This window comes from Rattus rattus, chromosome 12, assembly GCF_011064425.1.
Source record: "Rattus rattus isolate New Zealand chromosome 12, Rrattus_CSIRO_v1, whole genome shotgun sequence".
Taxonomy (NCBI): domain Eukaryota; kingdom Metazoa; phylum Chordata; class Mammalia; order Rodentia; family Muridae; genus Rattus; species Rattus rattus.
Window position 1 is genome coordinate 49,246,823 of NC_046165.1, and position 26,759 is coordinate 49,273,581.

Consider the following 26,759-nt stretch of genomic DNA (forward strand, 5'->3'; position numbering starts at 1 on the left):
CAAGCCCATCTATTCAGAGACAACACAGCCTACTGCTTCAGATTCCAGTTTACACTGAAGACCAGCTGAAACATCAGCCTTGTGGACGGACCACTACTGGAATCTTGGACCTCTCATTCACAGCCTGCCATTTCTGGATTAGCTGGACCATAATATATAAGTCATTCTAATAACTTCCTCACTGTCTGTCTCTCTCTGTCTTTCTCTCTCCAAATATGTGTCTCTCTATATATGCCTATATATAAACACATATACACACGTATATATACATATATTCATATATATTGCAAATGCACATATATGTATATATAATATAATGACTTTCTATATAGAGAGACTCAATGTATAAGTTCTATATATTCATCCTGTAAGTTCTATATATTCTATAAAGATCATCTATACATTCCATAATATATAATACATATAGAGAAATGATATAAAAGCAGAAAGGAAAATATAAGGGAGGAGGAAGGGGTATAAAGGGAGGTGGTAAGAAGAGAGAACAAGGAAGAGACGCAAACGTAGTACGATCTCTCTCATAGGTAGAACCAGTTTTAAATATACATGTGTGTGTATATATAAACAGATGCATTGTGTATTATGAAATCAAAAGGCCTACTTTGGGGGAGAAAAAGTACCATCAGGAAGAGGGGTATGGGACAATGGCAGATGGCAGGGTGACTATGAGGAAAGTTCAATGACATATATACATGGAAATGTCACAGAGGACCCCAATAATTTGCCATCTTCTAAAAATCTCTTTTTAATTTTTATTTAAATTATTGCAGGTTGTTTTTAAGGATTTTTTAAAAAAACTTATTTAATGTATGTAAGTATACTGTAGCTGTCTCCAGACACCCCAGAAGAGGGCATCGGATCTCATTACAGATGGTTGTGAGCCACCATGAGGTTGCTGGGAATTGAACTCAGGACCTCTGGAAGAGCAGTCGGTGCTCTTAACCACTGAGCCATCTCTCCAGCCCCCTAAAAATCTTAATATTGAAAAGGAAACAAATTAGATAATGGCTGTTTGTAGTACTTTTGAGAAGATGGAACAGCTGCAGGGACAGAGAGGCCAGGAGCGATTCTGGCAGCATCCTGAAGTGGGGCTGCCCTGTGTGAGAAGCGTCATCCAACCTTCAGCACAGCAGTATGGAGTGCTCAAGGCTAGTCCAGTCCACTGGGACTTGGTGTAGTTAAGATGCTATGTTGACTTGTTGAAGTGTGTAATGCGTAGCCAACGCCACTGATTCAAAGTCCGTTTCCCCAAGCTTGTCCTGAGTTTCTGGTTGAGAGTCACTCACTCATCGCTCGCCAGATATTTACTGTGTGCTCGCCACGCTCAGATACTGGCAGAGGCACTGGAGACATAGCAGGGTATGAATGAGAGATCAGTTCCTGCCTGCTAGGGACTCCCACATTCAAGCTTGGAGAGAGGGGCAGCATGTAAGTAACTTGAGCATACATTAGTGACAAGTCCCATGGAGTCAATATTGAGCAGGGGAGCCAAATAGAAGTTCGTATGTGTTCTACGTGTAGAGGAAGTGCAGTGCATGGGCGGATGAGAGTGATGTGGAACTGGGTTCTAAACAGGATCACCTGGAAAGTCCAAGAAAGCAACATCTGAGCAGAAACAACGGGGAAGAAGGTCTGACTGGAGAGAGCCTCAGGGCATGCTTGGAGCAAGCCTGTTGATGCCTCAGGTATGCGAACAACAAATGCCCTGCAGTAAGGGAGGCTTGATGTGGAATGGTAACAATGAAGGGTGGGGTAGAAGGAGGTTAGGTCTGAAAGTGCAATCGTGAGGGCTGGCTGAAGGCCACTCAACACAGATCTCAAAGATGGGGTAGGAGTCAGCCCAGCTGCCGACTGGCCACGCAAAGCAAGCACAGAGCTCTGACTAGGCACTGGCTGTTCACTATCTGAGGCTAGCTATTTTTCCTTCTTTTTAAGTTTGAAAGCATTTGGAAATTATCAGAGAGGGTGTCAAAGTCTTAGAGGAGCCCTATAGTCCCTTCCCTTGGCTTTACCACACCTTTATCTCTTAGATAGCCAGTATCAGGAAATTCTACAGAGGGGCTGGATAGATCGGGTATGACTTCAAAGAAGAGTAGACATGATTTTAAAGTTTCACAGGACTGACTGGTACCCCTCTTTGGTGGACATACTTCTGGGTGCCCATTTTAGTCATTGAGGATCAATGAACTGATAGATGGCTTTGAAAATGCCCTTCTGGTATCAGACCTGTTCATTAGCAAAATAGAGGTTTCAGATTTTTCTTCCCTTTTTTAAGATTTATTTATCTATTTTATGTATGCAAGTACACTGTCACTGTCTTCAGACACAGAAGGGGGCATCAGATCTCATTACAGATGGTTGTGAGCCACCATGTGGTTGCTGGGAATTGAACTCAGGACCTCTGGAAGAGCAGTCAGTGCAGCCACTGAGCCCTCTCTCTCTAGTCCGAGGTTCTAGATTTTCAATCATCTAAGAACCTACCAAACCACTCTCTGGTCCCAACCCTGAGCACCTGGTGACATAGCACGTAAACGGGCATCAAACATCAAATGATGATAATCCCAGTGAGTCTATGAAAAGTCCAATTTTCACAAACTCAAGTAGAAATGTTGGAATGCTCTGAACTTGCTCATATAAAATGTGCCTGATTACATTTTTTTTTCAGTTGGATTTAGCATGCTCTTCAATTGGATACAGCCAAAGAAATGAAAGAGAGCCAAGATTGGCATGGCAAGTCAAGGCAGCCTCCATCTAAATAGATAAAGCGTAGTGCATTCAGCCAAGGCAAGCTGGTCCAGGAGAGTGTTCAGCCCCAAAGGGCTGGAGCTACGATGTCCTGTGATCAAACCCCATCTCAGAGTTTATTTCTAGTCTAGTGACTTTGGGGAAAGTACCCATGCTCTTTGTTTTCTGGGATTTTGTTTGGTTTTGTTTGTTTTGAGGTTGCTCTCAATTCAGCATCCCTCCTGCCTCAGTTTCCCAAGTACTGGGATTCTATCATCCAACATGCGGCTGGACAGGCTTCTTAAAGCTTCTGAGGCCCAAGCCTTATGAGCAAAAGAGGAAACGCAGCAGTGCGTACATCATGGTGCAGCTGCAAGAGGAAACCCGGGAGCTGCAGGGGAGTCCTTAGCACAATGGCCCACTTACAGCAAGTGGTCCAGAGGTGATGGTACTACTCAGCTTGAGAGATCTTGGACGTGAGGTTCAGGAGGCCACAGAGGTAGATTATCAAGGGTAAGGAGTTTACTAGAAGAATTATTAACATCAGAGACAGAAAGGCAATAGCCTAGCAGGAGAGAGGGCAGACCCCAGCACCAGAGATAAATAGCATGGCGTGGGGGAGGGGGCTCTGAAGAGAGGAGATCAGAGTCCTTGTGACAGAAGGAAGAAAGAGGGTGTCTTCTTATCCCTTTCTGCACCCAGCCTCTCTGGTTCCTGGGCAGGAGGCCTGGTGTAGGGAGCAGGACCTTTGATAGAAACTCATTTTCTTGGGTAGAAACCCCGGGTACCTGGAAGTCTGTGAGCTAGACAGTCACAGTGACTCAGGAGGGGGCCTCTGGCATCTCTGAGGCAGGAGGGGCTGCTGCAGGTTCTTCAGCCCGAACGACTGGATTCTAGCACTGTTCTTACACCTCTGTGCTCCATCTTCCATACGCTTCCATTACCTCAGGTCGGAAGAGTTAATTACGCTAAATCTCTCTATTGAGTAAATACGCGGCAGCGTCCCAGGTGGCCAGAGTTGGCCTCACCAATTTCTGCCACACACGCAAGCATAGAATTCGATGTGATCCAGCTGCTCATGCAGTTAGATAAGAACTGTAGATGCAAAGAAAACTTTAAAATGAAATCCAAAAACATACACAGAAGCCAAACTAGGCATTTAATGGTGGTAGAGTGGAGTCAACTTTTGCCCCTGATCCTCAAGCTGACCTAAAGCCCAGGGTCTGCGTGTCACCCAGGTTCTTGCTCACTCTGAGCTAGTTCAGCCCTTCCTTTGATGTCCTGAACGCAGAATTTCAGTGATGTCCCTGGGCTCTCACTTAGCAGTAAGTTGGGATTCCCTTACAGCCATTACTTTTCTCACTAGTCCTTTGAAAAGGACAGTCATCTCAGGGTTTTCATTCCGAACACTTCTCGAGGCCTAACATTAGCATTCCTGCTAATGCCCCATGCTCAGTTCCTTCTGTACTTATATCTCAGGCCCATTCTCCAGGAAAACAGAAGAACCTGTGTGAGCGAGAGCCATCTGCAAAGGCTGAGCGATTAGACATTCCATGACGGGGAGAGGTTGGAATGTTGCAGGTCTAGAGCCTAGTTAAATTATCTGGGCTAGCTTCCATTCCTTGTCCATCTACGAATTAGGCTTACTATGATGTGGTAAGACATCAGATAAAAAGCTCTTGTAATGTATTAACAAGGCCTATTTATTATCATTATCATCATCATCATCATCATCATCATCATTGGTGGTGGTGGTAGTGGTGCTATTCTGTCTAAGCTCCACCCCCACAGCTACCTGGCAATAGCCCCACAGTTACACAGTTGCCTGGCAACAGCCAGCTGTGCCTGACATTATATAAGGGCCTGTCCCTTCTCTTCCCACCCACCTCCTCTCCCTCCACGTGCTCATGGCTGGCCTTTTCTTATGCCCCCCTCCTTCTACTCTTCTTCTCTCATTAAACCTTCCCACATGGAACCATGTTGTTCTGTCTGGACGCGGGCCAAGATTTAAACCCCAACTATTATTATTATTATTGTTGTTATTATTATTATCATTATTATTATTATTATTATTATTATTATTATTATGCCGAAGGGCTAAGGATAATATAAGATGGCATTGAGGCTGAACTGAGATTTCTCTGGTTGACTGGAAGGTACTTCTCATATTTCCACTGATGTATTTGAAAAGTGCTTTGACTTATGACTTTGTTCCCTTGTTATAAAACCTTCATGAACCGACTTGCACATTGATTGGAAGACCTATGTTCCTGAGTCATGATCACTCTAATCGGGCCCCAGAATAAGCTATCTCCATGCTCTTTGAGGTGAGAGCTGTGGTTTGAAGTTATAGCACCCAGTGTGGGGCTCCAAGAATAATTCATTTTCACAGGAGGAGTCACGGGCATGGAAGTGAGGTGCTGTCATAGCGCTGAGTCCACTCCACCGGTGCTACGTCCTCCCCTGGACTGTGGCAAGCTCTTCCAGGCTCTGTCAGCTCTCCCTCCGATCGCTCAATGGACCCTTTGTTTATTCTGCGCACTTATTTAAGGATCCCATTTGGATCCACGTCTCCTGTTTCCTTTCAGAGCACTTGGTTTAAGGTCTCTATTTTGTTTGCTTCAGAAGCCGTTTGGTCTAGATATCTGTCGGCTTTCGGTTTGTTTGTGGTTGGTCTTGTTTGCTTTCAGATCTCCAGGGTAGTTTGGCTTCAGACTGTTGGGCTCATTTTCAGCTTTTGCTCACATTTAGAAGGTGTTCTGGCTGCTGTTTCGGCTTGCCTTGGTTTCCCTGGGCATTTTGGCTTCTTCCCATATGGCCTCTGTCTCCTGACACTCCTCAGATACCAGTTTCTCCGTTTGTCTATGGTTCTCTTGCAACAGAAAGCGCTGATGATGAGTAGCAGTTCTTCCCCACAACCCAACGGTGTGGAGTGCCAGGAGGCTCCCCATGGTGTACAACCACCCACCCGGCAAACACTCCATTCCCGAGTCAGAAAGAGCTTGAGTGGTTCATCTGGGAAGACACACAGGGTTCGTTCATCCAGTATCTCGGGCGCCCTCATACCTGCAAACATGCAGGATCCTGCTGAAACTCAGTGCGAGAAGCCAGTATCTGAGGAGAAGCTGATAAGGTCCATCTTGGAAACAAAAACCCGATCCAAAACCCATATCCCTAGAAGGCATAAATAGGCTTCGGGTTTTTCGGGAAAAAGAAAAAAAGGGAGCAGCAAGTTCTCCAAAGGGGACGTTTTTGGAGATAAGCCCTCACGTGGTGCGGCAGGTGGCTTCACAATAATTATCGGCTTTCAACTCGCAAGTATGGGAAGAATGGGGAAATCAAGGCAAAGATAGCATTGCCTTACCCTTCCACCAACAGGGATGCCTAACGCTCCAAAGCTGGTCTTTGGGGCTCAAAACTCAGCGTCTTTGGCAATAAAGGCAACGACCGGGCAGCCTGCTCTAAGTGGAATGTAAAACTCATCTTTAATTTACAAAAGTTAATAAGAGCTCTAAAAACCATGCATGAGTTAAAAGGAAATGCTGAAAATCAGAATTTTATTTTTAAAACTGTAGAAGTTATATCAGAACTAGAGATAAATTCTGAGAACAGCCCCTTGCTCTCCACTCTTTTTCTCAATTCTTAACCTCCTAACAGGACAAAGGAAAAGACTGTGGCCTGTTTAAAAAAATAGAGAAGGGGGATTCCATGCTACATTAAAAAACAAAAATCTGTAACGGGGGCCTTGGCGCTGTTGCATTTCCCCCTAAAGTGCCTCCATTCTTTTTTTTTTTTTTTTTTTTGGTTCTTTTTTTTTTTTTTTTTCGGAGCTGGGGACCGAACCAGGGCCTTGCGCTTCCTAGGCAAGCGCTCTACCACTGAGCTAAATCCCCAACATCCCTCCTTTCTTTTAATGACAATATCTTTAATATATAGTTTGCAAAGTCCTTTCAATACCGCAAGCCACAAATCCCTGTCTGGCCTGACTGGAGGTTCCCAGAGCTTGGCAGAATTCTTCCTGCCACGGAGGATGACAGGAAGCTGCCCCATTCCCTGAGCTTACACCTCTGGGAACTGGCGCTGAGATTCTCCTTGAACCCTCTCGGGTGGGTTTCCTTGTCTGTCCCTTGCTTGGCTGGTCTACTCTGCTAATCACTGTTTGCGTGTTACCCTGGGCTCCTATGCTTTTGTTTTTCTAGCAGAGACCTACTAAGGGTTTCATGAGAGCGGCTGGAATCCAAAACAGACATCGCTGGAAGCCAAAATAGACATCCCTAGATCTATACTCTGGTCTTGGAACAGAGAGACCAGTGCATGGCTTTTCTGGAGAAATCATTAGAGCCTACCCTCTTTTTTTTTTTTTTTTTTTTTTTTGGAGCTGGGGACCAGAACCCAGGGCCTTGCGCTTTCCTAGGCAAGCGCTCTACCACTGAGCTAAATCCCCAACCCCGAGCCTACCCTCTTGATAGCCTAAGTCAGGCTCCTACCTCCAAGAGAGCAGCTTCAGACATGACGGAGAATGACCTCCAAGCACCACGCTAGGAGTCACTGCTTCTCTCTGAACCTGGATCTCAGCACTCGGCTTTGCTCCCATCTGTGAAGCTAACAGCTTAGGACAGTGTTTCTCCACCCGTGTGCCACACATCAGCTAACCTGTATATCAGATATTTACATTATGATTCATAATGGAAACAAAAATTACAGTTATGAAGTAACATCAAAAGTAATTTTGTGGTTGGGGGTCACCACGGCACGAGGAACTGTATTAAAGGGTCGCAGTGTTAGGAAGGTCAAGAACCACTGGCTTAGGTCGAGGGAACAGCCCTCTTCCTCTCCCTGTGATATTCTGAGGGCTTGGCTGACTTCTAACACTTCAGAGTTCGAAATGAATGAACTTAAACTCTATCTGTTCTCATTTGATAAGAGGTTAGGAAAAGGTGGCCACCTGAGCATTTGCAGTGACCAAATGCTGCAGAAATATCTGTATGGAGCCATCCTGGGCAGATCGACCCAAGACGAGAGTCAGACCAGCACTGTGGGATCTAGGAAGGGAACTGTACTCCACACTGACACTGGGCCAGAGGGCTATGCTTGACCAAAACACAACGCAGCAAAATGACAGAAAAACAAAAAGTCTTCTTGTACCTCTTCCCTTTTTCTTTTAGATACAAGTGCAAGCATGGGAAATATGATGTGGCTTCACTGTAAATCAAGAGTAGAAAAAGAGAAGAAGAAAGAAAGAGAACCTTTGGCTTAAACATTTTCATCAACGCAGCTCTCTCTCAGCTATTTAGCTCTTGAAGAGAGGAAAAGACATTACAAGTCCACAGGACAGACTTCACCGTTTGATCTTTTACGCTACTAAGGCTTTCTCACGTCTTAAAGAGACAGGGATATAAACTTTAAACTTTGTTCTTTGGGAAAAAAAAGCTGGATGCACCTAGATTTCCTGTAATTGTGCCATGCATGTTCATAATAATTTTTTTCACTCTGTGCTGTTCGAATAAAAAGAATGAACCAAGTGTCCACTTCGGCTCCTCATTTTGCTGTGTGCTAAAGTTATTACTTTGAAAATTTTTCAGTAATGCCCAATTAAAATATGTACTCTCGGAATTACAAATGGGGATAATTTGACAATTGATGAATACACAAATGTCCCACAAGCTCGGTACATCCTAAAATCGATTAAAATGATATCTTTGGATGTACTGTTTGATAAAACCTTAAAACACTACTCAGTTACATAAAAAGATTCATTAGGTCATAAAAAATTCCATTCAAATACTAAAGTTGGTGTTTTATATATAGATTTTGATAAGGATTTCCTCGCGGAACAGATTCTAAATGACTATGAATTAACTATAAATTTTATTTCAAAATGTCAGTATAAAACCATTGAATGTTTTCATTAAAGCTGGACAACGTGTGATAGTGGGTGCCTGCATTCACGAAAGGTCTGTGTGCCACTTTCTCTTTACATCGAGGACCACAGGAGATATAGTCCCAGTCGATGACAATATTGAGCATGATATATGTAGTGTCATATGTGGACATAACGTGATCCAGTTCAGCTTGACTCACAAGCACTCACGTAATCTAAAACTGTCAGACTAGCTCTGCTTCCTTTTGGCTCACAAGGAACTAAAATTTAAGAGAAGACATCTCAACAGGCTAACACTGACCACACTTGCAATCCACAAATCAGCAGGGCAGTATGATGGCGAAAGATGACGCGTGTATTTAATCGACGTGGCCACTTAAATGAACCAAGGAGAATGGGGTCGTAGAGCCTCCTTTAGGACAACTTACAGGAGGTTTTAAATTTAAAGAAAAATCTTGTTTTTAGACGGCGACATCCGTAATCACACTGCTCTGTCCAAGTTGCCATCTCCTTGATTCTTAGCTCGGTTCTGGTTCTACAGACTGTCCCCTCCTGCTTGAGGACAGACGTCAGTTTTACGAGATGATTTCTCCTGTGCTGGGTGCAGCTCTTCTTGGGTAGTTGCTGGATGCTAAACTCTGTGTTTCCAGGATTAAGGGGGTGGTTTATTCTCTGCTGTTAGATATGTTTTGTATTTGTACACGAGTGCACATAAATACACGCTTCTAAAGGATTTTAAGAATATTTTAACCACTACTGCATTCTTCAAGGTCTGTGTCTTAGTCAGACATGTTTAATACACAACATTCTTTTCAGTATCATTTTAAACCTGCTTTAAAGCTTACCAAAAAAAAGTATTTTAGAGTTTATAAAAACATCGTCCATCATAATTATATGTTTGGGACAAGTATTTGTTTCTGCCTTCTTATTTTTAAAGAAAACAGTTTAGGCAACATGCCTGCTAACTAATGTTAGGCTCAAAAGAAATAAAGTAAAAAATGCCAAACTTTATCCTGCTTACTAAAGCATAACCTAATGAGAAATGACTGTTTTGGTAAAAATACAAACAAGTGCTAAGTGCCTGGTGAATGGCTTAACATTTTAATAAATGATTTAAATTGGTTAAAAAAGCAATACTATTAATGCATTTTGCCTGTTTGTAACTGTTATGAACCTAAGATACCACACACATGTTTTATGTGTTTTAGATACAGTTTCCCAGGTTTTTGTTTCAAATGAATTTGGTAAAAATGTTTTCTGGATTCTACAGTAACAATAATAGTAAGGGTGATTTTAAAAACAGTCAAACTACAGGAGGACTCAAGGGAGAAATGATGACTTGGGATGAGAGAGGAGTTTGGATGGCAGGGCGAAGATTGTCCCGCGGTGGAGAAGGAAGGGAATAAGCGAGAAAAGGAGGTATGTCATAGAGGTATTGTGGACATAAAACTTACAGAAAGTGGCTCAGGCGTAGGTAAGTATAAGGTTATTACATTTTTAAGGTCAAAATTCGCTGTCCCAAGATAGGACTCACGCTTGATTCTCTGCTTATGACAGTGTTTGCTTAGGGGTCGATCTGTCTCAGCAGTGTCCGTTAAGACGGCTTAGAAAAACAAGAACTTTATCTTATCCTCGTACTAAACAGATGTTTAAACATTGTCACACTTTAATTTATGTTTTTCCATGGGGCAAAGCCTTTTCTTGTGAACTTTACGAAAAATTTTGTTTAGAAAATTATTCCTATGTGGGGCATTCCTGCTAAATTGCATAATGATTGGGAAATTCTATTTTAATAAAAAAGATTTAAATATGTTTATAAACTCTGGTCTATGAGACAAGTAAATAGTACTGATAAATTGTTAAAACTGGCTAAAGTTTTGGCTTTCTCTTATGATTTATCCTTTTTGAAAAATATACAAGCGCTGGAGAGACGGCTCAGCGGTTAAGAGCACTGACTGCTCTTCCTGAGGTCCTGAGTTCAATTCCCAGCACCCACATGGTGGCTCACAACCATGTGTAATGGGATCTGATGTCCTCTTCTGGTGTGTCTGGAAACAGCTACAGTGTACTCATAAAATAATATAAATAAATCTTTTTAAAAAGGAAAATATACATTAGAAATTCAAAGATCCCAGGCTGACTGGAGGAAAAGACTGTCTGCAGGTACTTCTAGCCCGCTCTTGGTCTCCGGACGATAACCTGCCCGCCATCAAACACTCCAGCTTCGTCTGGGAACCCAGGAAGACTTCAGCAGTGCTGGCCTTTGGTCATCTGCAACTGCGTCAATAAACGAGCCCCACAAATACCTGACCTTTTCTCTCTCTCTATTTTTTTGTGTTTTTAAAATCCTTTTATAATTTCATGTTTTAAGCTTTGCTTTTGATATTTAATATTTTACTTGGTACATCCCTAAATGATAAACTATCGATAATTTTGGTTTTAATGAAGTTATATATGAAGATAATTTCTTTCATTAGTTATGCTTTTTACTATGATTGTTTTGTTACTCAGGACCCTTACCATACTCAAAACTAGTTTGCATGTTTAAAAGATTCAAGTATTTTCACTGTCTTATGAAAAAACTTTTCTCATTATTTAATTTGGGTTAATAAATCTAGCTTTTAAACTGACAAAAAAAACCTTATTTTAAAATCTTCCAAATGAAACTCCATTTTGGATTATCTATATTTTAATTCCAAATTATTACAGCCAAAACAAGTAAACATTATATATTTATATGTGTGTGTACACATACAGAAACTTACATGTTTTTAATTAATGCTAAAAACATTAAGACAACTACCACAGTGTCAAGTGCCCTATAGCTCGCCTATACTTAACAGGGTAATGTAAACTCCATTTACTATATATAGCTAGACAGAACCAAAAATAAGGGTTTAATCTTCTTATCCAAATTATAGCAACGACATCGATCTCTTATACGAGAACATTCAGGAGGCTTATATCTTAATTCCTGATGCTTCTGACTAACATGTAAGATGTCTCACTGTAGAGTTATGATTTAAAAATCAACTAAATAACAGTTGTATTCTGCTAATAAAAGGAAATGGATGATACTATACTCCTTAGGCTTTTACTGCTGTGATAAAACACGGATACCAAAATCAGATCCTTGTGGAGTAAGGAATTTATTCCAGGTTACAACTTTCAGACCACAGTCCATCACTGAGAGCAGTCACGGCAGGAACTCGCACTGGGTAGTGAGCTGCAGGTGAGAACCAATGCACAGGCCATAGGGGAGTGATGCCTAATGGCTTGTTCCTCATGGCTTCCTCAACCAGATTTCTTATACCATCCAAACCCACGAGCCCAGGGTTGGCACTGCCACAGTGATGTGGCCCCTCCCATTTAAACCATCAATCAAGAAAATGTTAAATACTTAAATGTTCAACATCTTTAGCCATCAGGGAACTACAAATCAAAACTACTTTGAGATTCTGTCTTACATCTATCAGAATGCTTAACATCAACAACACAAGTGACAGCTCATGCTGGAGAGGATGCAGAGTAGGGGGAACGCTTCTCCATTGCTGATAGGAGTGCAAACTTGTGCAGCCACTATGAAAATCAGTATGGTGCTTGCTCAGAAATATGAGAATTGGTCTATCTCAAGATACAGCTATACCACTTTTGGGCATATTCCCAAAGGACACGTTATCCTACCACAAGGACACTTGCTCAAACATGTTCATTGCTGCTCTATTCATAGAGCTAGAAACTGAAAACAATGGAGACGTCCCTCAACGGAAGAATGGATAAGGAGAATGTAGTACATTTACACAATAAAGTACACAATAAATTTACACTCAGCTGTGGAAATAAAATGGCATCATGAAATTTGCAGGAAATCATCCTTAGAGAGATAATACCAATCCAGAAAGATAAATATGGTATATATTTGCTTATATGTGGCTATTAACCACTAAATAAATGATAATCAAGATACAATATAAAGACCCAGAGAGGTTTGGCATAGAGGAAGAAGCTGGGAGCAGGTGTGTCACATAGATCTCCTCAGGAGGGGGAAATAGAATAGATTTTATGAGTGGATGGGGGTGAGGGAATGGGAATGAACTGGTCAGATGGCAAAGTGGAAAGGGAGATAGGGTTGAGGGAGGTAATCCAGGAAGAGACAGCTGGAGTTGAGGAACATTTGTGAGTGATACGGGAAGCTGGTGCAATGGAAACTTCCCCGAATATATAAAAGAGATCCTAATGAAGTCTCCAAATAATGAGGGAGATGGAGTCCCAGTCATCCGTCTCTTGTCACCAAATGAAGCTTCCAGCACCAGGACTGGGTTACATCCAGTTGAGTTATTGGCCAAAGGGTTCCTGTGGAAATCTCTAAACAACCCAGGCTGTTGCCAAGGCTATGGAGCCTCTCCACAAACTGACAGCAAGGTTCCATTGCTAAAGACAACACCTACGCACCATATTAAATATGGAGAAGTGGAGCTGCTGCCTACACAGAGACTTAACCCCTACATTTTAAGTGTCTTTGGTGTAGGAAGGTATTGTACAGGCTACCAAAAGAGAAACATAAACACCAACCCAGCCAAAAATCTTAGATATACAATCTGTCCTGCCTACACAATATGCCAGGGCAATAATGTCACAAAGCTTGTGGGAGTAACCAAGAATGTCTGATTTGACTTCAGGTCCACTGCACTACGTGGAACCCATGTCAACATTGCTTGGGTGACCAAGAACCAGAGACTAGATAGCCCACAGAACTATGGTAAAACCAGTACTACTGGTCTAAAAAACAAAAAAAGGTAAGAATAAAATGTCTCCTAACGATATTCTGCTCTATCACAGATCAGTACCTTGTAAACAAATACAGAAACCCCCAGTCCGACATTACACAGAGAGACCTTGGAACACACAGGTCTAAATGGGATGTCCCCATCAAATCCCATCCTTCAGAGCTCAGGGAAGTCCTCAGAAGAGGAGGCCGAAAGAGCCAGAGGGATGGAGTAGAGGACAAGTTCCTCTAAATCAGCTGAGGAAAGATCACATGAACTCACAGAGGCTGAAGCAGCGAGCGCAGGCCAGCCCTGACCTACCCCAGGACCTCTGTGTATATATCGTAGCTTTCAGCTTAGTGTTGTAATGGGGCTCCTGAGTGTGTGAGTCAGTGGCCTTTTCTTGTGCCTGCTCTCAGGGCTCTTTTTCTCTTGTTGATTTGCCTTGTCCAACATTGATATGAGGTGTTTTGTTTTAGCTTTTTATTTTGTTATGTTTTGTTGTTACCTCTTAGTGGAGTCTGTTCTTTTCTAATGAGTGACAGAAACTGAGTAGATCCAGAAGGAAGGGATGCGGGGAGGAACTGGGAGGAATAGAAGAAGGGGGAACTGTGATCATATGAGAAAATAATATATTTTTAATAAAGGGGGTCCCTTAGACTTGCCTACAAGCCAGTATGGTGGGGGCATTTTCTCAACTGAAGTTCCTTCTTTTTTCCTCCGCAATTCAAAAGGAGGTGCTGCATTCCTCAAGACCGTTATCACACAGAGCTGGCCTTGTTGCTAAATCACATGAAAATGAGACATGAACCGGAGGTAAGGTCATGGCAATCTGCAAAGCTGGGCAAACTGTATAACACTGGACACAGTAGACTCTGAGGGATGGGGTGTCCAAATGAGACTAACAACATGGCTTCTAAATGCACAAAGCAGACCCTGACAAAAGTATAAGGAACCATTGCTAAGTCCATTCCTAGAAAGGGCCATTTTTGGGCCACTGACTCTAGTTTGTGTCGAGTTGACATAAAACTAGCCAGGGCACTATATACCACATGTAAGTGTTATGCCAGATATAGAGGACAGACAGAAAGAAAAAAATCAAATCTGATGATGGCTAAGAGTTTTGGTACAATCTAGAAGTTTCTTTCTTAATGGCTTTACCAGTTATCCCACTCTCCCGAAGGCTTCTGCCCCTCCTATAGCTCAGATTCATCTACACCAGATCCTAGGAATGAGCCTCTCTAGCTATGTCAAGTAACACTTGTGCCTGTCCCCACATGTATAAAATATGGCACTTGTCTAACAGGGGAACTATGGAGGAGAGTTTAGGAAGAAACGCTGTGTCTGCAAAGGCCAATGGACCCATTAGGACTATGGTGACAGGGAGGATTAGTATGCTGCAGGTCCAGACGGGACTGTAATTTATCTCTGACTGTCTTCAGACCCCCACAAAGCCATTCCTTGCCCACTTCTGTGGTGGACCCAACATCCCATGACTGACAGATAAAACCGGACCTCACACTCTGTGGGGTAGCAGATAAAAACCATTTTGGAATGTATTAACTTACCAAATTCTAGTTTCCAAACATCAAAGGCCAAAAATTGTATCAGATAGCATCTGAGGCAGATAACAGATTCCTCTCTTGGCTGTAACCTACCTCTGATGTTTCCACCAAATGTATTTGAAAAGTGTTTTGATTTATGGCTTTCTTTGTCCTGTTACAATAAAACTCCACGACACCTTTTGGCACTAGAATACGGACTGTCGGGACACTTAGATCAGTGTTCCTGTAGACTATGGTCACTCATCTTGATTGCAGAGTAAACTCTTATCCCTTTTAAATGGGAGCTGGGATTTTGCATTAACACAGGGCACAGAGCCTCCCTATTGGCCAGGACAGTGATGTTCAAGCTCCTTCCACATTTTCATTTGCAGCTTCTCCACCCAGACTCTCACCCAGCAAATCTGGGTCCTTCATGAGTATCCTTTGAGATTCATCGAGATTAACTTTGTGGCCAAGTACTCATCCAGCTCGGTGAATATTTCATGTTTGTTGAAAAGGATGAACAGTCACTATTTAGTGGGTATCAGTATAAACAAATGCCTCTTAAAGCAAGCCCATTAGCTGCTATTAAAAATTCTACTGCCCCATTAACATGTTTAACAGCAACAACAAAAATGGCCCTTTCTAGGGATGGACTTAGCAATGGTTCCTTATACTTTTGTCAGGGTCTGCTTTGTGCATTTAGAAGCCATCTTGTTAGTCTCATTTGGACACCCCATCCCTCAGAGTCTACTGTGTCCAGTGTTATACAGTTTGCCCAGCTTTGCAGATTGCCATGACCTTACCTCCGGTTCATGTCTCATTTTCATGTGATTTAGCAACAAGGCCAGCTCTGTGTGATAATGGTCTTGAGGAATGCAGCACCTCCTTTTGAATTGCTGAGGAAAAGGAATTGGCCTTTAATAAATATTTTCATTCTTCTTTTGTTAGATTGTTTTAGTTTGCATGCCCACATGCATTCATGATGTGTATATGTGTGTGTGTGCTCGCGCATGCGTGTTATGCATATGTGGGTAACTGTACATGCTGCTGCCCATGCATGAGTATACAGAGGTAAGAGGTGGACTTCAGCTGTATTTCTCTGTCAATCTTAATCTTAGTTTTTGAGATAGGATGTCTCACTGAACCTTAATGGTTCAGCTAGGTTAGTGGGCCAGCAAGCCCCTGGGTCAGCTTGTCTCTGTCCTCTAAGCATTGGAGCCATAGATGTACACCCCAACACTCCCACAAGCTATGTGCTCCTCCCTTCTGGCATAGCCAGCCCTTTATCTCTCGAGCGAGTGCGGTCTCTTCAAGCCCTAATGAGCACTCCCAATGCTCCAGCCTCTGTAGCAATCCATTCTCGTTCGATCTCACTCACTTTTCACAAGGTCATCGACAGCATATTCCATTGAGTCACAGTTTCATAAATTTGAAAGGTAAGGCTTGGAGGGCAGAATAACTTAACCTCAAATAATCAGTAAACAGTGGTGTCAGCTATTCAAACCACATATTGCTTCTTCTTTTTTTTTTTTCCAGAGCTGGGGACCGAACCCAGGGCCTTGCGCTTGCTAGGCAAGCGCTCTACCACTGAGCTAAATCCTCAACCCCCCCACATATTGCTTCTTAAATCACACGGGAGTTTCGTTAAGTAAGAAAACTGGGCATTTTAGTTATCCACAATGTGTAACATCTCTGACAGGTGGGAGTGAGGGGGGGGGTTAATACACACTACAATGTAAAAACGGGCAAGGCACCAGGATAAGCCATTTGCAACAAAACACATTGAGTAATGAGCACCGTAAGGGAGGTTAAGGCTGGTACCAATCAAATACCATGTTGACTAAAGTACGGTGCTGCTGCCAGTCTCTCCTAAGCGTCCTGTCACACAGTAACCACAGTGTTTAATAAGCACAGAGAGAAGTGTGCTTATGAAACACGAGGTGTTGATGCTGGGTGTGAGACGGGTTGCACACTAAGGCCTCTTGGAGTGGAAGAAGAGAGCACGTTCTCAGGCTTCTCACATTCTCCTTATTCAAGGCTTCAGTGAGCTTCTTATCAGCCACGAGCACCGTCACCGTGCACTCAGGGAAGTCTGCTTGCAGACCAGTGTGCAGGTGCTGGTGGAAGGTATAGCAAAGATCAGTTTTCTCATGGCATGGAAGAAAGAAGAAAATGCATCCCCCGGATCTATCACACCTTGGTCCTCCAAAGGCTCTAAGTGAATTCAGCATTGAGAAGCACTAACAGATGTGTGCTTAGAAAACAGACTACACTGTTGCTGGGTGGGAGTACATCGGCCCCTGAGTCCCCTCTCGGAGTAGAAGAGGGAGGTACATTTTTAGGCCACTGACATCCTCTCTTAGTCATATCAGAGGAACAAAAATTTAAATTTTGGCTAATTCCCAGCATCAGTTAGAGCAGCAGTTCTCAACCTGTGGTCATGACCCTTTGTGGTCAAGCGACCCTTTCAGAGTCGCCTAAGACCAGTGGAAAACACAGATATTTACCTTACAATTCACAACAAAAGAAAAAATCACAGTTATGAAGGTGGCAACAAAATAATTTTATAGTTGGGGTCACCACAGCATGAGGTGTCGGAGCATTTCAGGGTCGGAGCATCAGGAAGGTTGAGAACCACTAAGTTAGACAAGGAAAAAGAGCGTTCACTGCTACTCACAGCTGCTATTCACTACTACTCACAGCTGCTCTTCACTACTACTCACAGCTATTCTTCACTGCTACTCACAGCTGCTCTTCACTACTACCCACAGCTGCTATTCACTACTACTCACAGCTGCTATTCACTACTACTCACAGCTGCTCTTCACTGCTACTCACAGCTGCTATTCACTGCTACTCACAGCTGCTATTCACTGCTACTCACAGCTGCTATTCACTACTACTCACAGCTGCTATTCACTACTACTCACAGCTGCTATTCACTACTACTCACAGCTGGTAGTGATTTGGAAGAAGAAAAAATATGGAATATCTCATTTTAAAGAGCTTTGAAATAAATTTCCTGGGAAAATCCTATATATTTAGAGGAATTACAGGTTATAGAATTTTAACAGTATATTAAAAATGAAAATATATAATGTGTATGTACTTGAATATCAAATTGCCTTTTTCTATTAGCTTTTTGTAAATGCCCTTCAATATAAATACTTAGGTGTGTTTATGTGTGTGTATGTATAGTACTTGAAAGTATCAACAGCTATTTCTCCAGGAAAGGATTATGTAAGATTTTGCTTGTTTTAAATCTGCATAACATGATTTTTCTATACAAATTATGTGTAAATCTCATATTCCCCAGTTCAGCATCTCATAAACAGTATCTGGCCAGACTGAGAATCAAGACGCTAAGTCTGTAAAACCACAGCTTGTATTGAAAGCAGAAGATGATTCTCGCCTTCTGCGCCATCTGAGAACAATTTCAATAGGAAAACGTGAACTGACAAAGGTGATGATCTTGTTTCACTGTACAAATGGGTGTGTGTGCACATATAAACACACGCTTGCATGTGTGCATATACACACATATACCTGTATCTTTCCTCCTATACCTGACTTTGCCACTAAATCATGTGAATGGTTCTATCCACCAAAGCTTGATAAATAATATTTAAATCCTAAAATCACCCAGTACAGTCCTTGAAAGTAGAGATGAAGGCATTTGTATTCCAACGCCAGGATATGTGAGAAATTCAACAAATCCAACCATTATTCATCTGCACATTGAGTGACTGAGTAAGAATCGTTTGGGTAGAAATTTCTGATAGACTCATAGCCCAGGAACAGAGGAAAGCTCTTAGAGGCAAGGAAGCAGGGTCAGTGAGGTGAAGCAAGTGCAGCTGCTTGCCTCTAGACGGACAATGCGACACAGTTCAGACTTCCTCTCCCACACCTTTCAGCGGAGGTGGAAGGGGGCTATGCTACGGATGGCTCAGTAATATTTCCCATGGAAATGTCCGGCGCTTACGGGTAAGAAACGCACCCTCTGTTCAAAGTGAACCATAAAGCCACCTCATTCTCCCCATTTCAGAAGGCCAGATCTGGAGCCTGTACCTGGCGACGCCAATGTGACCTCCCCAGAGAGAATGAGCTTCCCTTCCTTCCTCCTGTCCTCAACAAAACCCCTTCCCTCCTACTCTAGAGAAAAAGCCGAGATACCTGGAATCAGCGCGTCTGTGGATCTTTGCACATTTGTTTCTGCGGGGTGGAGGCCACTTGAGAGAAGTCTATTATTCGCACAGGACAGGACGGGGCCTCCCGTGTACTTCCTCTGGAGCCCTTTCCCTTCAAGTTTCCTTATTCCTTTAGCCACAGCCTATCAACAGCTTGTTTACAAATCCCAGCCTCCACCATAGGAAGCTCTTGAAGCTTTCAAAGCCCCATCGGGCTAAGGTCTCTGTGCATTACATAAGACACCTCTCCCAGAGAACTCTTTTCCCTTTGGAAATAGACATAAATAAGGGAAACACATGTTCTGAGACGTGCCCTGAGCCAAGTCCTCAGGAATGGCTTTAAGATCACAACAGCTCACAGTACAAGATTAGCAAAACCGGTCCTTCTCGTTCCTAACTAAATAATTTCTGCTAAGCCAAGCCGGATGTTAACCCCCTGGTTCTACTTTTTGTTGCATCTTTTTGTTGCATTGGTGTATAGCTCTCAATCTTCTCCAAACACCAGGATCACCAATATAGCTATTATATTCTTTGTGCATTTCTAGTCTTCACTGAAGTCACCAGCACCCCACAAGCATGTACCACAAACACCCCAACTGAGAAAGCAGAGAGGGTTTTCTTCTTCCCAGTAACACCTTCGTAAAGTGATACACCCCATTACAAATCTTCGGGAAGTGATCTTTTTTAAAGATTTATTTATTTTTTTATATATAAGTACACTGTAGCTATCTTCAGACACATCAGAAGAGGGCATCAGATCCCATTACAGATGGTTGTGAGCCACCATGTGGTTGCTGGGATTTGAACTCAGGATCTCTGGAAGAGCAGTCAGCGCTCTTAACCACTGAGCCATCTCTCCAGCCCGGGAAGTGATCTTTTTAATGTGTTGAACCCAGTCATGGACTTGGAGCTGAATAAACAGAGATCATTCCGTCTTTCCTCACCCAGTGAGAACAGTGGGTACCTTACAGCTATTATCCCATTATGATCTGTTCTGGAGTGGGTTGAAAGAGATGGTGTGTATAGTATTCTGGATCATGAGGGAAGTCCCCCTCCAGCAATGACTAGGCAAGGTTTCCAAGACTCCAGCGTAGAGAAGGGGCACAGACTAAGTCTCAAGGCACCCCGTTAGGTGGGTTGTAAGCAAATTCCTCTGCCATAGAATCCACTCTCGAAAGCAAGTCGGTGGCGGAGCCAAACGTGCTAAATTCAGAAGAGTAGAGCTGCCTTGCTTGGAAGAGAAGAACAAACCCCAGCTCTTTTCCTCAGGCTCCCACATGCCATGCCTCTTCCTTTGCTAAGAATTGCCTCAGCTGGAATGACTGCCAGAGTAAAGGAGTCTTCCTGTATCATCAGCAAGAAAGGCTGTCACATGAACTAGACAGCGAAGCAGTGTCCTAGAACATTCATTAACGTCAGTCCCGATAAACGGTCTGATACGAGTGCATTATACAAGTGGAAATCCAACAGAACTGTGGCATCACTGTCAACGGCATGGCCACAAGAGAGCAGATACTGCTGCAGTTGTCCAGCTGAGGCAAAAGACCCAACATCAATGCATGTCCAGGCGACCTCTGCTCAACTAAACCTAACCCATCATTATCACTCCCTTACACAAGCTGTAGTCTTTAATACACCTCTGAGTGAAACATATGTTCAGTTCAGACAGGAAGAATAAAGTAGAATGGTAGATTTGAAAAGCACATTGTCTTTTGCACTGCTGAAGAGGACCAGCTGCTATTGGCTCTATAAAAAGTCATTGCAAAGCATTTCCAAGTGCCAGAGGTTACAGGCTCAGCGGAAGAGATGACCTCCACACACCTTGCAAGCATATGGATGTTTCAATTATCAAAAGTTCCTCAGCTTTGCAGGTAAGGAAACTGCAGGGGCTTAGAAATGCTGGGCAATGAGCCTGAAAGCCAAGCCAACAAGTGACAGCATGGGGATTAGAATCCAAAGGGCAGAGCTACACTGCCTTTGTCTAAATATGATGTAAACACTAGAATTCTCAAGAGCCCCGCACAACGGGGCCTTCCATGTAGTGACTAACAAATCTGGTTTACATGTCATAAATCAGACATGTTGTAATTAAGAACATACAGGACAGTGACCTTTGTCAACATAACTGTCAGGACCTAGGTAAAATATTAAGGCCTTGACAGAATATTAAGGCCTAGACAGCCTGCCATTATAAGGGAACTTTCTAACGTTAGTGTGTAGAGATTTCCTCACAAACCACACAAACACTGATCTCAGTCAGGCAGGGATGGGTTATTGATTATACTCTCCAGGACTGATTGATCAAGGGAACTGAACCTTGACCCCGAGTTAAGATCCTACAGGGTTAAGCCCCAAATCTACAAACGTCTGTACCAAGTTATTTCACCAATTTAGGGACAGGGGATTCCCTTAGGAATATGTCTTTGTTGTCCATTATCCAAAACATGATTGTGTCCATTGGTTAGGGTATTCCACTGTGGCAGGGGGTTTATCTAACCTTCAGGTCTTAACTTGTCCTTTTCTAGTTCCTAACAATAACAACAAGAAAAGAAGTGTTATTTAACTTTTTGGCATAAAAATGTCTGATATCATCTAGTTGTAGAATATATAGCCTACAATGAAAAATGATCATTGCATCTAAGAAAGACAAATTCTCCCTGAGTTTTGGGGAAAGTGCCTGTGTAAGTCACACTACACAACCCAAACAACCTAATATTAAACTGGAGGGGAAGCGAAAGAAAGGAACATTGGTTCAAGTGAGTAGATCAGCAAAGTTTTGGGAATGATGTAAGCTTTCACTTATGTAGCTGAAATTATAAAGCCTAAAAGTAATATTTAATTAGTAAAGTTGAGGTTTAATGCCTAGCAAAGGGATGTGTGCAGACAGGCGCTCTGATGTTTCACTTCAGAACAAATGGCTGAATTCACAGACATAAGTGCTAAGGACACACAGACATTGTTCTTCCACACACTCGAACTCCACCATGTCACTCCCATGATATTTCCTGGTTGGCACCGTGTTCCTTTTGATTTGAATCCCAGGATCTCTAACTCAAACCAAGGAAAGGAAGTACCCATCCATCTTGAGATGGAGAAGGAAACTAAGGCCCCCAAAGAGTGTAGAGCAGGAACAAAGCTCTGGGCTTCGCGCTGAGACACAGGGGTTAGAAGAGCAACGTCTAGCAACTGCTTCTACCACAAGGTTTCATTCACATCTGTGATAAGGCAAAGCCATTCTCCGCTAAAGCCTGAGAGCACTTGACATAAATGTATGTCTTTAAAGTCGCACAGGGGCGACTGGTAGTAAAGACACGCTGAGTATGCACAGCTAATATCAACAGTTGTAAACTCAGGCCAGGAAAAACAAACAAACAAAAAACCTACTGTTTCTCAAAAGCATCTCAGTGCCCTGAGGACGCAATAGAGAACCAATACACACTCCGAGATAACTGTTCATTTTATAGGATCCTCTAGAAGGGACCCAGGCAAAAGAATACACATATCTCCAGTTTTGTTTTGTTTTTTCCACACAGTAAGATGTTAGCTTAGATCCAGACTGGCCAAAGTGTTTAGCAAACTTCGGTCATGTTTGAAAGGAAAACCAAGGGGTTGGGGATTTAGCTCAGTGGTAGAGCGCTTGCCTAGCAAACGCAAGGCCCTGGGTTCAGTCCCCAGCTCCGAAAAAAAAGAAAAGAAAAAAAGAAAAAGAAAAAAAAAAGAAAGGAAAACCAATCAAACAAACAAAGGTCTGCAAAACGATGAAGACGCCTAGCACACATGTTACATCATCTAACAGTGGCGTCCTTTCACCAAAGGCAAATCTGAGGTCTCTGAGTAGGCTCCATCCCTAGGACAACCGATAGCATTATCTGTCGGGTGCTCCCGTCTCTGTTCTCCCAGAAGGCTTTTATCTCAGTTTAGCAGCAACAACAACCACCACCATGATGCAGGATGCCTAGAACCTGGGCGCTCACTGTGAACTGGGCTGCTTTCACACAAGCCGCTAACAGAGCGACAGCACTGCAGTTCATTCTGGCCCACAGAGGTTCTGGCAAATGGCAGATCCGATCACAAGTGAACTGGCCAACCGAACTGTACAGCAGGTGAAATAGAACCTTAAAGGCAAAGAGGGAGCACCCTCCTTTCTAGGAGATAAACAGTATGAAGGAAGAGGAGGATGAGGGGGAGGAGGAGGAAGAGGAGGAAGAAGAGGAAAAAATGAAGGAAGGAAGGAAGGAAGGAAGGAAGGAAGGAAGGAAGGGGAAGGGGAGGTAGCCGTACTTTCAAAACCAACAAATTAAATACAAGCAGTGCTGAAGTTATCTGAACTGAGTGAAATGTAGGCTTTCAAATTTTTATCCTGTGCTTCCGTCATCCCCATGTAAAAAACGTGTAAGGTATGGCAGAAGAGCTGACATGGGCATAGAAGACATATCAAACCAACAATTTAATTTTCATTACTATTTCATTTCCCTAAATGGTTGGAGCTATAGTTACAGTAATAGTCACAGAAGACAAAATATTTACAACTACAGAGATCACATATTAAACTGCCCTGGGTTCTGACATGGTAGTTGCCAGGAGAAACCTGCAGGGAATGACAAAGCATTTTTTTTTAATTAACAAATGCACTTGCCTTGATTTTTGACTATGCAAAGCTAAGCATACATTTTAAACACATCCGTCAGTGAAACCGTATTCCAGTCACTCTCAGCTTTCAAGAATAGAGAACCGGCTGCAGAGACTGGCCCCCACACCTTTATCCTTAAGAATGGAAACATGTCTGCTGTTTACAAAATATGAATAATATACATTACTTGAGACAAACCTGGCCACCAGATTTGCCTTTCTGTCTGCTTCCTGTCCTTCTGGGAAACTAATCAATCTAAAGCAAACACAGGAGAAAACGGAATAAAACCCCTGGTTTGGAAACAGTTCCTAGTAAACAACAAAGTAATCTATATGACAAAACCACATACCAATACCCCAAAGGACAACAATTGTGCAGTATTACCCAGACTCCTTTTTAATTATTATTTTCTCATCGTTTCAAAATACATGCTTGCTCTTCGGAGAAAAGGGAAGACTTGGTTAGTAAGCGAATCTGGAAGTCTCTGATTTCCCCAGGTGCTATTGAAATTTCCACAAGAAGAGAAATATATAAGGGAGACGCCTGAAAGGAAGTGCCCCTTACTTGAATTCTCAGTTGGATTTCCCCGCCTCTGTAATAGGTTCTTTCCAGTTTCCGTTCTCAAATCTCCAGAGAAGTAAGCACATATAATAGGCGAACATACGCGGCACATCTACCACTGAAGAGGGAGATTTTTCACTGACACCACAAAAAAAAAAAAAAAAAAAAAAAAAAAAAAAAAAGCACCAACACCTGTAATCACAGCCAACCACCGTGACAGTGAGACCTGGGTGTCCTTTTAAAGCGCTTTGGAACCACTGCCTACAGCTCTCGTTCCCACACAGTTCCACTTCCACCAAGAACTTACTTTAAAGGCTCAGAAAGACGAAACAGGTTGCACCCAAGAGTCAAGAAGGAAAACAGAATGTGCGATTTGGAGACAGGGTATTACTGCAAAATGAGCAACGATGGACAGCTGCCCAAAAGTGTAGCGTTATTAGAAAATGCCAACCCAGACTCCAGACACCCGTATCAAGTCATGGAGAAAAGTAAGAAAATAATAGTGGCCACTGTTTTAAGAGTAAGAATAGTAATAACGATTGTCACCACAGCCTTCCGTACAGCTGCACGTGGAGCCACTCCTCCGGGCTCCACCACTTCAGCCTCCGGGCATCCTGCACTGCCCTCAGCAGAATCAGAGGGCGCTGGCCCAGGGTGGCGAAATCAGTGGGTGGATCGAGTGGGCGGGGTAGCTGGGCGGAGTGTTGAGCCCCGCCCCTTGTTCCTGGCACGCCCAACACTCGGGCGCCTGCGCCTCCCACCCCGCTCGCCGGGATGCGGGTGGGGGTGGGGGGGCAAATTGGGAGAGGGATCCTGGTTGGTGGTCCTCACTATGAGCGTAGCTGGGCTTGGGGTGCTGCTAATGGAGCTGCGTCCTGCAGGAACATGGAGACCTAACTGAAGACCTCTCTAGACAGCCACTGGCAGCCAGGACTCAGGGACAAAGGAGATGGATGTGGGAAATCTGGTCTGTTGGCTTGAAGGCAGGGTCCGTAGGAGCCCGACACTTGGGAGCCGGGGTGGAGTGGGGTGTGGGGGACCGTCTCCTTACCAACTAGAGAAGAAAACTTGTGGCGGGCGGGCACGCGCGGCCAGCCGGCAAATCAGGAGCGAGCGCTGGCCTGCAGTTACCTTTCGCGGGTAAACCGCTCTTCTGCACCGCACCAGGGTTCCCTGCCCGGCGTCCCGCGGAGCAGCACAGTGCCAGGCACTTTTGAGGTTGCCCTGAAAACAAAGACTCATTTTTTGGGGGGTGGGGAAGGAGGACATCTGGGGTTCTTATTTCCCTATTCTCTGGGATTCCCCGCCGTCCTGGAACGTCTCATTGTATTAAAGCCTGTCTTATTTTTGAGTTGCGTAATTATGGACAAATTAAGTCAGCTGAGAGTTAAAACAAGCCATTGCCATACAAGAAAACAGTTTGTTTGTATAAGGTTAGATATTGTGGGATTTCAGAGGCCTTTTCTTTTCTTTTCTTTTTCCAAAATCGCTTCTGAATCTCTACTATTTGGGAGATAGTGAATGAAATGTCGTGCCTATACTGGGGGAAGGGAGGTCCCCATTTACTAATTGAAAATGGCGTTGGCTGGTTGAATTTTGTTCCTACACGGGAAATGTTAGCAAGGTCTTGATTAATAATAGAATGTGTTTTTATCTATATTAAGTATTAATCTAATTTTTTTAAAGAAGCCATCCCTCCCCGAGTAGCCCAGGCTGATGCTTCTGTCTCAGGCTTTCAAGTGTTGGGCTTACAAGTATATTCCCCAACTTCTAAAGAAGAGTGAAAAAAAATCATTTAAAACTTATTTTTGAAGCATTTTTAAAATGACAGTTTCAATACAGGCTTAAGCATGAGGTTTAAGAAAGACAGAAAGTCTTTCGCTCTTTTTTTTCCCCTTACAAAGCTAGCCTGCTTGAACTCAGTATAGTAGCAGCACAGAATGGTTTCTGTAAGGGTATTTTCTAAGTGATAACCACTTCTTTTCAGTAACAATTCATTCTCGGGAAGTTCAGCTCTCACTTAACTGACAGCTATGAGAAAGAGAATTTATCACTCATTCAAAACCCAGCAGCACCCACTACTTCTTCGAAGACCCTTACCTCCAAAGCTCCCTAAACTACCTTTAGTAAAGAAGAAAGTTCGTATAGTACAAACAGGTATGTACAGATCTGTGTGTTAACCTTGCTGTGGTTTTGTCCATAGAAGTCCCTTGCTTTATATAATTTACAATCACAGTAAAGACCGTTACTAGTAGCCATAAGGAAGAATGTTTATCGTAAAGCGACAACAGCCAAGAATCAGGTCTCTAGGTGTGCTCACTGATTGATCCCCATTCGTGGACTTGTCGGATGTGAGTTTACTCACTGCTAAAACGTATTTGAAATCTCCAAATCAATCGTTCTTTCTATGCATGGGAATGTGTGTTTAGGTGAAAATACAAGTTG

At 43.1% G+C, this 26,759-nt stretch overlaps 2 protein-coding genes across 3 annotated transcripts in view; one reads left to right on the forward strand and one right to left on the reverse strand.

Annotated features, from left to right (window-relative positions):
- Nucleotides 1-19,382, reverse strand: part of Lcp1 (lymphocyte cytosolic protein 1) — a 98,821-nt gene extending 79,439 nt beyond the window's left edge. The window contains exon 1 of one of the 2 annotated variants that reach the window (XM_032917974.1): nt 19,110-19,382. The gene's annotated coding sequence lies outside the window, so the exon portion shown is untranslated. The remainder of the gene's footprint in view (nt 1-19,109) is intronic. The other variant, XM_032917975.1, reaches the window with a different exon arrangement.
- Nucleotides 19,383-25,061: 5,679 nt separating this feature from the next.
- Nucleotides 25,062-26,759, forward strand: part of Lrrc63 (leucine rich repeat containing 63) — a 37,297-nt gene continuing 35,599 nt past the window's right edge. The window contains exons 1-2 of the mRNA XM_032917793.1: nt 25,062-25,281; nt 26,302-26,471. Of these exons, the coding sequence (XP_032773684.1) occupies nt 26,348-26,471 (124 nt within the window). The 5' untranslated portion in view covers nt 25,062-25,281; nt 26,302-26,347. The remainder of the gene's footprint in view (nt 25,282-26,301; nt 26,472-26,759) is intronic.